General features: G+C 47.7%; 5 protein-coding genes across 5 annotated transcripts; 2 read left to right on the forward strand and 3 right to left on the reverse strand.

Moving 5' to 3' along the window:
• Positions 1–896: 896 nt before the first annotated feature.
• On the reverse strand, positions 897–1,448 carry N7529_003162 (uncharacterized protein; the record flags this gene model as incomplete). Its single annotated transcript, XM_057238689.1, has 1 exon — positions 897–1,448. One exon carries the CDS (start codon positions 1,446–1,448, stop codon positions 897–899), a length of 552 nt encoding a protein of 183 aa, XP_057101300.1.
• Positions 1,449–2,019: 571 nt separating this feature from the next.
• On the reverse strand, positions 2,020–6,650 carry N7529_003163 (putative ABC transporter; the record flags this gene model as incomplete). The annotated part of the gene is made up of 4 exons (XM_057238690.1): positions 2,020–2,049; positions 2,108–5,577; positions 5,641–6,198; positions 6,266–6,650. 4 exons carry the CDS (start codon positions 6,648–6,650, stop codon positions 2,020–2,022), a joined length of 4,443 nt encoding a protein of 1,480 aa, XP_057101301.1.
• Positions 6,651–8,286: 1,636 nt separating this feature from the next.
• Positions 8,287–8,859, reverse strand: N7529_003164 (thioredoxin family protein; the record flags this gene model as incomplete). Its single annotated transcript, XM_057238691.1, has 3 exons — positions 8,287–8,578; positions 8,634–8,769; positions 8,817–8,859. 3 exons carry the CDS (start codon positions 8,857–8,859, stop codon positions 8,287–8,289), a joined length of 471 nt encoding a protein of 156 aa, XP_057101302.1.
• Positions 8,860–10,388: 1,529 nt separating this feature from the next.
• On the forward strand, positions 10,389–12,017 carry N7529_003165 (uncharacterized protein; the record flags this gene model as incomplete). The annotated part of the gene is made up of 1 exon (XM_057238692.1): positions 10,389–12,017. One exon carries the CDS (start codon positions 10,389–10,391, stop codon positions 12,015–12,017), a length of 1,629 nt encoding a protein of 542 aa, XP_057101303.1.
• A 139-nt stretch (positions 12,018–12,156) lies between these two features.
• N7529_003166 (uncharacterized protein) lies at positions 12,157–12,825 on the forward strand (the record flags this gene model as incomplete). Its single annotated transcript, XM_057238693.1, has 1 exon — positions 12,157–12,825. One exon carries the CDS (start codon positions 12,157–12,159, stop codon positions 12,823–12,825), a length of 669 nt encoding a protein of 222 aa, XP_057101304.1.
• Positions 12,826–13,591: the final 766 nt, after the last annotated feature.

Here is a 13,591-nt window from a genome sequence, read left to right on the forward strand (position 1 = left end):
CCCGCTCACACCATTTCATTCAGTCTTTTCCAACCAAACACCGACTTACTTTTGCTTCCCCGCGATGTACAAAGCTTAATCGCCCGAAATAGGATAGCAAGAAAGAGAAATCTGCGGGGAAGTCTCAGAACGAATCCCCCCACGCCCAGACGGAAAGTCGTATCGGCGCTGATCTGCTGGTCAAAACGTGGGGAAGAAGAGACTTGACTGATGACGATGGAAGTCGGGTTTGCGCCATGAAGCCTTCTTCGATAAGCAGCTGGTACTGTCTTAGCACTGTCTATGGTGTCAAGTCTTATTGAAAGCCAATTTTTGCCTGGTACAAAGCCTGCTTGCTAAATGTTGGGGTCGGTGAAAGTCCGAGAACTCGGGGAGTATGCCGTTCGATCAATGATCTTTTATGCGTTCATTATGCGATCTGTGTACTTTTAGCACATTAATATAGCCGAATATTGGGATATACCGAGGATGGCGTTGATTCTTCAGGGATCGAGCTTTGTTTTAAGGTTCTGTTTTCGGGGAATTGTTCTAGGCTCATACCACATCCCTTGTTGCAACTCAAAACGTGTGGTATTTTCCCGATGCCCTAGCCAGGCTAAGTCATGTTCTGACTCTCTGTCTAGTATTATAGTAAGTTCTGCATACACGTCTCTAGGATGGCCTTTGTTAAGGAAATCCTAATTTCTTATATCTATTTTTCGCCTTCGCAACCAACAATGTGACTCCATCTTCTCAATAGCCAGATCCCAATCAGTGGTATATTCAAAGAAGAATGGCCGATAACCCAACTTCCCACCCAGCCATCGACCAACAACAACGCCCCAACAGTAAGAAAATGTTCTACGAAATGGTAGCCATCTGGGTATGTAAGGGTATGGATCCCCGGCATCATAGATCTACAACACCGTCAATTCTTCTCCAATTTCACAAACAGCCAAACCTACCTGTAGCCACCGAATATAGCTCATACCACCATAATACACCGAAGCGTCATGGTAATACCCATACAAATTTTCAAAGAACACTCGATCAAGCTTATAGTCCCTCCCGGAGTCCGAAGCACTAAGCACAACCGTCATTGGACCCTTGCTATCATGGTGAGGAAAGAAGCCATGGAATTCGTTAGCTGGCACACTGAACTCGGGATTTTGAGCTGTCTTTGCGATAATATTCCCATCCAAATTAACGCCCATCATCTCTTGTCCAACTTTGAAATACTCCGTTTGGTATCGATGCAGATGAGGTGGTGGACCTGACAGCTTGCCGCCTTGCTCCAAAGCCCTTTCTACCTGCTCGTCCATCGGTTTATCGACGGTAGCTCGATAGGTTTGTCGAAAGCAGGAACCTCGGCCAGGGGCGGGTGTCAAGAATTCGGTTGTCAGTATACCACCGAAGCTCTCGATCATGTTCTGACCGGCTGATGTATGTTTTGGTATGATTGGAGTCATCCTGCGGAGTTCAGCTCGAGCGTGTTCTAAGTCCGTATTGCGACAGTCCCATACTGGGTGCATTACATGGGCTAATTATATTTGTTTCTCACAATGAAGAAAATTTGGAAGCACGGAACCCAACAAAATATACATGTACAACCCACATATGCCGTACATAGACTATGACCAATAACGTCTCAGTCAGGAAAAGAAGACATAAATCATGACTAACTGTATGATTGATATTAACTTGAGGTCTAATGGGTTGAGTACCATGGAAGCCTGTTGGGTTATGACTCTTAAAGCTATCTAACCTCAGAAGCGTGTGAGTTGTAATTTCGCAAGGCATAATTATTTGTCTTTGACTCTAGTATATCTAAGTTGTAATGACTATCTTGGATCAAGTAATTGATAGAAAGGTAATCAGCTCAGGGGTATGGACGAAGAACTGAGCATTTTCGTGGATACGACAAGGTTCATTCAATTTTAACCCTTTTTTGTTTCAGACATAATTAACAAACTTTTATTATTCTAGTAGTCATATGCAATCTTCTCTGTCTTTGATTGCAATGGAAGATCCACCGCCAGCCTACCGTCGATTGAAGTTCAAGTAGCGAGACTAAAAAGTGATCAGCATCAAACATTCACAAAAAGAAATAAAGTAGGCTGCGACTTACCGCCAAGAACAAAATAATCAGATTAGACGCGATAAAGGCTGCAAAGATACCTAGATCACGCCACCGGTGATCAAAGGACATGCTGAATGCCGCATAGAACTGTTCTCCAACCTTATATGCACAATATTTGCAAGCCTGCGCCGCGTCATCGACAATGTACCCATTACCCCCGCTCTCAAAAAATGGCTTCATGTATTCGCCGCAGGTAAGATTGGAGGGGGCATTGAAAAGATTCAGTTCGGATTCTGTGCAAACAACATCGCGACCCTCCAGTTCTGTCACGACCATCCCGCCAATCAAGCGAGTAAAGGGGTCAAGTTGGTATAGCCAGGCACGCCAGAAGCCTGGCATTTGCGGTTTGGGAATTGAAACGCCGCAGAAGAGAGAGAAAATAATCACGATCGGGGGGTTGAGCTGAGACGCGATGAAGCTGTTGGGCGTCAGGGCTGAAATCATTTGTCCCAGAGTCACGGAGAACATCTCTGTGATGAGGATTATGAGGAATTGGTAGCCTGCTCGACTGGACTCCGTCTGGAAGCCGGGAATGTAGTACAGCGGGAGGAAGAAGCACACTGCACAGATGAGACTATAGGGGATCTCGGCGATGACCATTGACAGCGCGAAGGCAAACTGGCTGTATGTTTTTGAGGCTGACTCGCGGTAGAAAATTAGACGCGACATGTCGTAGCGTGGCTGGACCATTTGTAGGATGATGGCTGGAAGCACGGTGACGTTGAAAATGACGAAGATGCGGTACTGCAGCGAGGAGCGGGAGTCGTCAAGATTCAGGAAAACGAGACCGGTGATGATGGCAATTACAGCGTGGGTGTAGAGTCTGGTGAAGCCGTAGTTCTTTGAGCGCCAGAAGGAAAGATTAGTTCGTCGGCCTACAACCTTGATCTGATGCCAAAGTGGTGAAGCATATTCTCTTTCCACATGTCCCTCTTCAGTATTCTCCCGGACAGCCTGGGATCGGTTTGCCTTGATTTGGACGATCTCCTCTTTGACTTTCTCCAACTCAGGAGAGGTGCGCCAAACGTCGCCCCAATCGCGATCTCCGATTCGACGTGTTTGGCCAGCACCAATGGCATCAAGCATCCACTCAGCCGGATTGGCATTCTCGGGACAGTCGGCGCCATTGCGGCGGAAGTAATCAAGCAAGATCTCAGAGTCAGGGCCGATGTCACCACAGTAGATGCACTCACCACCACGCTGGAGGAGCAGAAGACGATCGAAGTTCTCAAAAAGAGCAGAGTTCGGTTGGTGAATAGTACACAGAATAGCCTGACCAGCAGCTGCCAACTTTCGAAGGAAACGCACAATGTTCCATGCAGATTGGCTATCCAGACCGGAAGTCGGCTCATCCAAGAACAAGAGGAGTTCAGGCTTTGCCGCAAGTTCAACGCCAATGGTTACTCGCTTCCTCTCCTCAACTGAGAGACCAGTATCTGGAGTGCCGATGATTGCATCGGCCAGATTCTCTAATTCCAACAGACTCAAAATCTCCTCGACATACGCGTACTTTTCCGATTGAGGCGTGTCAAATGGCTGGCGTAGATCTGCTGAAAAGCGTAGGGCTTCTCGTACTGTCTGCATATCCTCATGAACATCAAGTTGTTCGGCGTATGATGTGCCTCGTTGGAATGAAGTGCCCGGGGGCTTGCCATCTACCAAGATATCTCCGGTCACGACGCCAATGTTCTTTCTCGCAGCCAAGACATCCAGCAATGTCGTTTTTCCCGCACCCGATGCTCCCATCAGCGCAGTGAGCTTTCCAGGCTGGACATATCCATATACAGAGTTCAGCAGACGTCGAGTACCCGAAGGAACAGGAACTTCGTAAGAGACATCCTCCCAAGTGAAAACGGATTTCGAGGTAATTTTCAGATTTGAGCCTGCATCGGAATCAAGAGTTTTCGCCTGTCTGTTCGCTTTCTTCTCCATCAATGCCTCATTTAGCTTCTTTCGCTCCTCGTTTTCCTTTTGGAAGAAAGTTATTGTCTTGCCGCCTGCACCGAATTGAAGCGTTTCTCCGAAGTACAAATTTGAAGCGAGGAAGCCAATGATCAGAGCAATCATGATTCCGAAGTTCCGCCATAGGTCTCCGCCGAAGTAGCTGAAGGTATCTGCGATATAGTTGGATCCGGGGATAATTGCAGATCCGGGCTCGCCTCCAGCAAGAGTGCACGCCTGGTTTGCGATGTCGTCATAGCCAGGGCCGGATGGCACGAGTGAATCTTTCGTACATGTGAGAGTCAGATGCCTGAACTCATTTACCATCAAGGACGCAAAACCAAGACCGAAGGGGTTGATAAAGTAGATCCATCGCAGCCATACTTGAGCGCCAGACCATTGAATTAGATATCCGGAAGTCAAGACGAAGAAGGTGATGATGACAGATGCAAATTTGATGGCATAGTCGAAATCAGGGCAGAGACATCCCACGGTCCGGAAGAACACTGTCATGGTCACGTAGCCCTCGAGGATAATGAGAACAAAAATGAAGAAAGCCCCAGCATCGCGGACCAGTCCGCACATGAAGTATACGATGATGCTGAATACGAGAATCCTTGCAACCGCGAACGCGGTATCGACAAGAATCTGCGCGATGAAAAGTGCACTCGGTCTGTAGAATGTAAACGAACGGTGTTTGTTGACGATCGAGCGGCCCAGCATTGTAGACGCAAGTTCCGAAAATGCCTGGAAGCCATTGAACAGTAGACTGATGAACAAAAGACCGCCGCGAGTAAATGCACCAGCACTAGTCTTGGGCTGGTTGAGCCAGACAGTACCCAAGATGATGGCGATACCGACCGAGGTAACCCAAGAGACCGTCAAAGCAAACTTATCTTGCCATTTGAGGAGAAACTGACGCTGCATCAAGGCCCAGATTTGCAAGTGGAAAGGAATAGAGTAAACAGAAGAGTCAGAAGTAAACTTGCGCTTCGCTTCTCTGTTGGCGATTTCGAAATCGTCGTGGATCTGCTTGTCCTTTTGGATCTGGTCGCGGTAGGTCTTCATTTCATGCTCTAATTTCTCGCTAATATTTGATTTGTCGAATGCTTCCACCAGCGCTTCTGGTGTGGATGGTACATTTTCGGCGCTTCTCCCATCCTTGAATTCTCTCTCGAATGGATCAGTACATCCTGTCAAATAGTCGGGTGTGGTCTGACGAGGCTTTTCGCGGTATCCGAGGCCTTCGAAATATCCCCGAGCTTCGGCAACAGGGCCGAAGAATACTTGGCGGCCTTGGTCAATCACAAGCACTTTGTCGAATTGCTTATAGATGTTTTCGGATGCTTGGTATAGCGAAACAAAGGTAGTTGTTTTGTAGATATTTGTCAAAATGCGCAGCGACTTGGCGAAATCAAGAGCCGTGGAAGCGTCTAAACCACGAGTGCTGTTATCCCAGGCTAGAACCGTTGCAGACGTAATCATCATTTCGGCGATTGATACTCGGCGTCGCTCACCTGTTCAGATTAGCTTCTTTCCTGATAGCTTGCATCGTTATAACCACGCTTTTAAGTACCTACCTCCAGAGACACCACGAATGAACTGGTTACCAATCACGGTATTTGCAGTGTGCTCAATGTTGAACATTTTCAGGAGCAAGTTGGTCACTTTCTCTTTAAACTCGGCCTTCGAGACTCCCAATGGTCGCTTGCCCGGGGTTTTGGTATCGAGGGCGAATCCAAGCGTCTGTTTCACAGTCAAGGTGGGCTGATGGATATCGTCTTCTTGATTGTATACGGCTTCCCCACGGAATCGTTTCGAGAATTCGTCCGATCCAAAGGGACCGTAAAGTACCTCTCCGTCTACTCCGGTGTATCCAAATCGTTGGTTCGCGATCACCTTGAGGAAAGTTGTACAACCTGATCCAGGACGTCCCAGAACCAAAACCATCTCACCTGGGCGTGTAAGACCTCGGAAGCCTTGCAGAATATTGAATTCTTTGCCCTTCTTTCCCCACCTGAAGATGTCCATGATTGTTCCGGGCACATTGAGGAAGTCGATGACTGCATCTGGAAACGTTTTGATAAAGGTTTTGACGCCGCCCATTCCACGAACTGTGAGGTTGTTCCAGATAACGCCTAGAAATAGTTTGATGAGCCGGATAATTTTTTTTTGGTTTTTGTTTGGATCTGAAAGTGAGCTAACCAATATGCTTGTCTTTGATGCCAGCTTCTTCTGCAGCGACACGATCACCATGGAGGGATGTCTCCAAGTCCCATGAATCGTCCGATTGGATAGACCCCTCCGCTTTCTCAACATCCTGTGTGGTAGTTCCAATCTTTGATACTCGAGATGCTTGTGTAGACAGCCGGTGGGCTTTATGCGAAATGCTGGAGAATTGTCTGTTCAATTCCAAGAAATCATTTTCCGCCTCCCTCACATCAACACCCGTCTGGGCCGAGGTATTAGGCCGTGTGTTTGAGATTCGGACTTCCTCCAACTGTTTTCCATAGCTGTAGGAATCCAGTGTATCCACGTCAGACTTGGTGCTAGAAGCGGTCGTGGCCAGCTTTTTGCCTGACGCGTCCATTTTGGATGGTTAGATTGAAGACCTTGAGCGCGGCAGTGTTCCGAGATTGCAAACCAACTTGTGCCACTCGGTCTTATAGTTACTCCCCACGAGCGGTATCCCCCAGCGGTAAGTATGATTTTATCACTTCCACCTGCTGTTATTGCATAAAATCAAACGGATGCAAGTAACAAGATTCTCAACGGACCTCAGTGCCCCTGAAACAAACGAAGGGTATGAAAAGAAAGAGAGAAAAAAATAGAATCCACTAAAAGAGCCAAAGCCAAGAGATAGCCCTTGGCTTTAGCCAACGGCTTAAGCCCGGTAACATGGCGAGGCGTGGACATACCTAGTCAATGTCCACCCGGCTCCACCTAGCTAACGAGTATAGGTCGGTCATCTTTTTACAGGGGTCTACAAAATGGCGGTGTTGGCTGTACCTACTCGGAACCCCGATATGTCCGCTGCAAGAATAAAAAGAAAATCCCCGGAAAAGGTGGGGGACACTGCTGGCCATGGACGGGATATTCCGCGGTGGAGTGACCTGATTTGTGCTGCCAAGCCGACGGGCTCCTGAATGGGTTTAAGCCCGACAGCCAGCATGACTCGTGATGACTCTTCTTGATGCATATCTGATTATGATTGATTACGTACAGAAGATTTCGTTCTAGAGCGAAGTTCTGCAGCACGGGACTTTCCCCGTTCATCAGAATTAGTTGAAACGGGAGATTCTGAGGCCAAATAATCAGAAGATGAATAATTAACCAAGCACAACGCCAATTGTTTCGTTGGTTCACTTCGTTCGTATGAAAGTGATCCACGATAAAGTAATGTACCTGTTCGAGCGACATTACCTTGAGATCCATTTCGGTGTAACTGATGATGTAGAAATTATGCCTAGCTTAATTTGTTTCTAAAGGACGTCTATGCCCCTGCCTATTGCATAATGCCGTCAGAGTTGATCACACGATGAAAGATACCTCAGACTCCGCCATGGTTTCTCAAGTCCATAATTGGCAATTCCATCCTCTTAACCTCTGATACAGCCACTATCTCACAGAACCAAAGTAGACCCGTCCTAATTACTAGCCGGCACTATAAGCAATAGTCTTCCCTATCCAGTATCCTTTTGCAGACCTATTCATACCATTCTCGTTAACCTCGGGATATCTTCGAGTCAAATTTGATCTCGCGAACTAGATTCTAGAGTATGCCCAAAGGGGTAGATATGTTGAGCAATTGCTCAATTGCGCAGACATTAATCTTGCCCCATAATAAATCCACAGAATACATTCACGGCCGAAACACAAATTTTAAATCCTCATCGAGTGGCGGGCATACTGACTACCACATGGTGCAGCAGCGATGTACTCCCTTGCATATTCGGAGATTGGGTACCAATCAATGACTGGCATACCTCGCACGGCATCTACGGAAATGCACGAATATGTCCGATTCTACTAGATCGCACTCACCGGTATTGTTTCAACTTCAACGAGTAGGTGTGCCGCGCCGTAAATCTACGACTTTGGGGTGAAACTATTTGGGTCAATTTCCATTGCTCGTTCGTCATTTATACTCATTGAGAACGGCATGGTTTCAATAATATAAGCCAGGTGCAACACCTGCGAGAGTTCCTAAGTTCCCGACATATCAACTATAGCAAAACTTCCTTGATCTTCTCTTCCAACTTCTTCATATCACCACCGACAACCCGACTGACCTCCTTGCCATCCTTGAACACCACAAAAGTGGGCATGGCGTTCACGCTCTGCTCTTTCGCAACGCTCTGCAGCTTGTCCACATCTACCTGGAGGAAACGAACATTCTCGTACTGCTCACTCAGCTTGCCAACGACAGGGGCGACGGCCTTGCAGGGTCCACACCAAGTTGCGAAGAAGTCGACGACGACAGGGCCGGAGGAGACGAGAGCTTTGAAGATGACTTGGCTGTTTGGCGGTATTAGAACTTGATGTATTAAGCGCAAGGTCGGGCGTTTCTTACTTGTCGACCTCAATGACTTTTCCGTGCGACATTGTGGCTGCTGGGCTCGAGTTGCGCGATTTGAGAAAGATGCGGACAGCTTGTGAGGGGTCAGCTCGTGTTCTGTTTGCTTTCTCCTGTCTCGGGGGCTTTCGGGCTTTTCTAGGGCACAAACATAAGTCCTGGTGATGTGATTTTACTTACCTATGTAGATTGCAGTGAGAATGAGAATAGTCTTGAGCTCCATAACAATGATTATTTGCGACTCGGATACTTTGCGGAGACTTGTGGGGCGTTCGTCGTTTGATTATGCCTGGCACGTGATTCAAACTATGCCCTATCTAGAGATATTGAATCACGACATTCAGCCATCTAAAGGGTAATTGGCGATGATTGAGCCTTATATCGATCTTTTTCACTCTGAAATACTTACAGACTATAAAATGACTTAATATGTCTCTAGCCAATCAAAATCGTCCGTGTTCGATCTCGATCTAACCCTTGGAGTCGATCCTGAGATCGATGTCTATATGACCTTATGATTGTTTGGACAGTAGATTTCTCATAGTCCGCTTGCCACTTTCAGTGCTGTTTGTTATTGACTCGTGTGGGTGGTATTGACGATTGCGTGAAGACCAGGTGATGTGGTAAAATATACATCCGACTGATGATATATTCTGGGCCAACTCGCACTTTCACATCCCTTACTAGGTAGCCCTTTATCCTTCATATGAGAAAGGGCTAATAAAGATGGGTTATTAAATATACCGCTTTCATTCTGCTCGAAGGGATAACTGTGGACCGAGACATCAAGATGACTACCAAAAAAGCGGGCCTCAGTCAACATACCAGCCTATCTTGATAGTAGCAGTCTTCGACGCGTCAGGATTATGAACCCGTCAATCCTGCCACCGTGGCTGGGCCTCTAGAATTATTTCTCACTCTTGATTTTAATTTCTCCCATGGATCTTCAATCTCATTATCGCTCACGAAGTATAGTCTAACCCATGGTCAGGGGTTGAAATGGATCAACTAGGCTCCTGCCCCAGTAATCCCAATGAGCTGCTAGTGCTAAGCTTATCGTTGCCAAGCTAAGGGACTTAGGTGTCCTAAAGAATCGCTGAAGCTTTGGGATGTACATTGTATGCTTAACATGTGGAGCCCTCGCCGGCCGGGTCAAACCCAATTCTAGGCTTTAAGCTCAGGACCCACCAGCGATCTATAAATTCCCAGCTCAGATCCATTTCAGATCTAACAGCATAGAGATGTTTGAAGCAAGCGCATTACGGTCATATGTCCATGCTGAAATAGGGTTGGGTTTAATCAAGTCTGAATGACTTCGCGCAACACAAGAGTTTAGGTGCGAGAATGTGAAGCAGACTACGAGCGGTATCCACGTATGTATTCTCATTCACGGATAGAAGCCCCCGAAATTAATTTGACTATTCTATTTCCAAGAGGGATCACATCATCAAAAGAGAAGTGGGTGGGCTCAGACGAAAAACACTTAATATTAATAAATAACAAACGAAAAGCAATTTGGTGCCAGAAACACCCTTCATTGGTTGTTGTTAAAGATGTGACATTCTTGACGATAAGCCATGTACGTATAATGATGCAGCTCAAGAATGCAGGATTGTAAAATCCAGATTCTACCAAAGGCTTCAATCAAGTAACTAGCATATATACCCCTCATATCGGTCGATTCCTCTGTAATAATCATGCATCGCCCAGAGAACACTCCCATCTGTATACTTCCCTTCAGTTTGATCAAGCATGGACATCGCAGGCCCGAAGCCCGAAGCCTTGTGCACCGCCAACTCTGATCAAACGCTTTCCAGTTCTAATAGTCAACGAAACCCGAAACAACATGGCCCCAGCACAACCGGATCAATGCTACGGATTTCGCTGTGGGTCTCGTTCGCTGCATGGATCTCGAACTTTGACAACGGTTATTCCGGCACTGTCCTCATCATGCCTTCCTATACCAGAACATTCGGGACCTGCGAACAAGTCTTGGTACCGGACACCTACGCCGAAGTTCAACATTGCACAATAACGCCCCTACAACAATCCCTCATTAGCTTGAATTACCTATTTATAGCCCTCGGCGGCGGAATATCAGGCCTGACAGGCCAACATCTCGGCCGCAGGGGTTCAATCCAGATCGGATGCATGCTGGCTATCATCGGCGCGGCTGGAATGCTCGGCACCGGTGGCAGCTTCCTTCACTACATGGTGTGTCGATCGATCAGCGCCGTAGGAATCGGCCATCTGATAGCAGCGAGTGTTACCTACGGATCGGAATGCATTGTGCCCAGCAAGCGCGGCCTGTCGCTAGGGCTGTACAATGTCGGCCTTGCCATGGGAAATGCTGCGTCTTCGGCAGTGTGTGCTGGATCGGCACGTCTCGAGCCCTACAATAACTGGCAGTGGAAGACTCCTATTCTATGCCAGATACCGTTGGGAATCATTCTTGGTGCTGGTATCTTGATGCTTCCCGAGTCTCCACGCTGGTTTCTGGGCCATGGTCGGGAAGACGAGGCTCGGCAGTCGTTCGGCGTGCTGTATGGACTGAGCCCGTACTCGCCTGATATCACTGCCCAGATTGACGATATCAAAATCCACCTTGCGAAGGAGCGTGCGTTTTCAGAATCAGTGTCGTGGTATGATATCTACTCCAGGAAGCATATCCGCCGCACCTTGACGTCAGCCTTGATCATGGTTGGACTTTCAATCACCGGTATTCAATTTGTGCAGCCGTATGCAGCCTTATTTCTCAAGGGGGTTGGAATGGGCGACCCCTATCTCATCAACGTCATCATTGGCTTGTGCATTCTAGGGGGTTCATTTCTTGGACCATTCATCGTTGAATACGGCGGAAGAAGAATTGCACTCCTATCAGGCTACACTGTCATGGCCCTGTGCATGTTGATTCTTTCCTCTGTGAACTCATCTCTTGGGACAGACGGCACGGCACGAACAGTCGTAGTCGTCCTCCTGTGTTTGTGGGCTTTTGTCTTTAGCGGAACTATTGCGCCAGGTGCGTACCTAGCTTCTGTTGAGATGCACAGCGTTTCGCTTCGAACCTTTGGACAAGCAAACACCACAGTCTTCCATGGCATATTTTCTTTTGGTGCAACATTTTGGACACCATACATGCTCAGCCCGAACTATGGAGATATGGGTACCAACGTCGGATATTTCTACGCCGGAGTTACCATTATCGTGGCAGCGCTAGTATTCTTACTTGTACCAGAGACTGCACAGCTGACGTTGGAGCAAATTGACGGTTTGTTCAACTCGGGAATTATGGCATGGAAAACTTCAGCTGCCGGAAACAAAGCCTTTATGTTGTCTAGAAAACGAGACACTGGGGATGACCCCGAAGCGTACGGGGCATAGTTTTGAGGGCATCGTTTATAATATGAAGTTCAATAAACAAAGTACATATATCGGATAATGCCTGGCACTCGAGACCTTTCCCCTGTAGTCGTGAATTAGGTGCTTGAGGGCCCATACGTGGCAGTGCCCATCACGCAGTATGATTTACTGGCATCAGAATTGGGGTAGGCGATACCAGGGTTTAGCTGCCGGCAAAGCTCGAGCATGTAGTCCGGGCATCAGCGTTGATAGAGAAGTCCCAATTACAGCGTGGCGAGTGAGCACCGCTCCGACGACGAGAACAGATGTCAAGTGCACTCTTGTGAACTTTCACTTGAACTATACAAGAAATGATAGCGTGAGCGAAAGTTTGCTGCTGACGGAGGGGTACGCATATGGGAAGATGATCTACATCTCGAGCACTTGGGGAATCGGGTTCACCACTCAGAGTTCCGGCCCCAAGCCGGATCTCGTTGCGGCTACAGCCAACAAGACATGCCCCGGCGAACACGGTATATTGATTAATGTGACCGACAAAACAATCAAGGTCTCCCAGGACGTGGTGTGGTCTGACGGTGACTACACTAATCGCACTTGCGCGGTGCTGGCGAAATCCACCCCGACTTCCACGCTGCAACCTTGTCGAGTCCATATTGGCAACACCACTGTCGCAAGCATGGAGGGCTCTCACTCAGCCAGATTATGCGGCGGTTTTAACCCACCGTCGGATTGCCCGGTGCATAAGAGGAGCTCCACGCAACCACTGGCTGTAGCTGGCATATCCTGCTTGCTCGCTACAGTTGGGGCGCTCGGATTCTTTATTGTGTGATTATGTTCTTGTATTAGTCTATCCTTGATCTCCTAATTCGGCTATGAGACCTTGAGTTCTTTTTCAGCCCATGCTTGTGTCTATATTATACATAGCCTGCCTAATTGGATCACATGCGCGCTGCTGCTTTGTATCCACATAATTAATAATTTACTAGCTCGTGTGTTGAGCCATAATTCCTCGTTTGTAGCCCCTAAGGAGGTCTACAAGGGCCTGGCAAAAACTAAGTCCAGCCATTTCGGTAGCGGCGGACGCCACAATGTGTGGACTGCGGTGTGGCCCGGTGCGCATCGAGTGCTGGGCTCGCTACACCAACACGGGGCACCAACGACGATCTCCCGGGTGACGATGAGTTTAAATGTTTGAATCTGAATATCGCGACTCCAAAAATTCTTCGGCAGTATTTGCATTGCAAAACAAAAACAACCCTCTTCCTGTAATGGTATGGATACACGGCTACGAACTTTGAACATGCTCTTCGTTGCACCGAGCTAATTTATCCTCCAGGGGCGCATTCGCATTCGGTGCTAGTTCAGTCGCTCGGTACCGGCCCCAAACCTTTGTGTCGCAATCTCGGAGAGCCGGGACGCCTATTTATTTAATTCGAATGGATTACCGTCTCGAAGATCTTGGCTGCGCTTCTTCTGCAGATCTAGCTGAAGAGCTCAACAGCGGGTCCAAAGATAACCCTGGGAGACACGCGGGCAATATGGAAAGTGTTAGTAGTTGGCTAGTGGCAACAGATAGACTTCGTTGAGGCTTTTAT

This window comes from Penicillium soppii, assembly GCF_028829465.1.
Source record: "Penicillium soppii strain IBT 18220 chromosome Unknown utg000003l, whole genome shotgun sequence".
Taxonomy (NCBI): domain Eukaryota; kingdom Fungi; phylum Ascomycota; class Eurotiomycetes; order Eurotiales; family Aspergillaceae; genus Penicillium; species Penicillium soppii.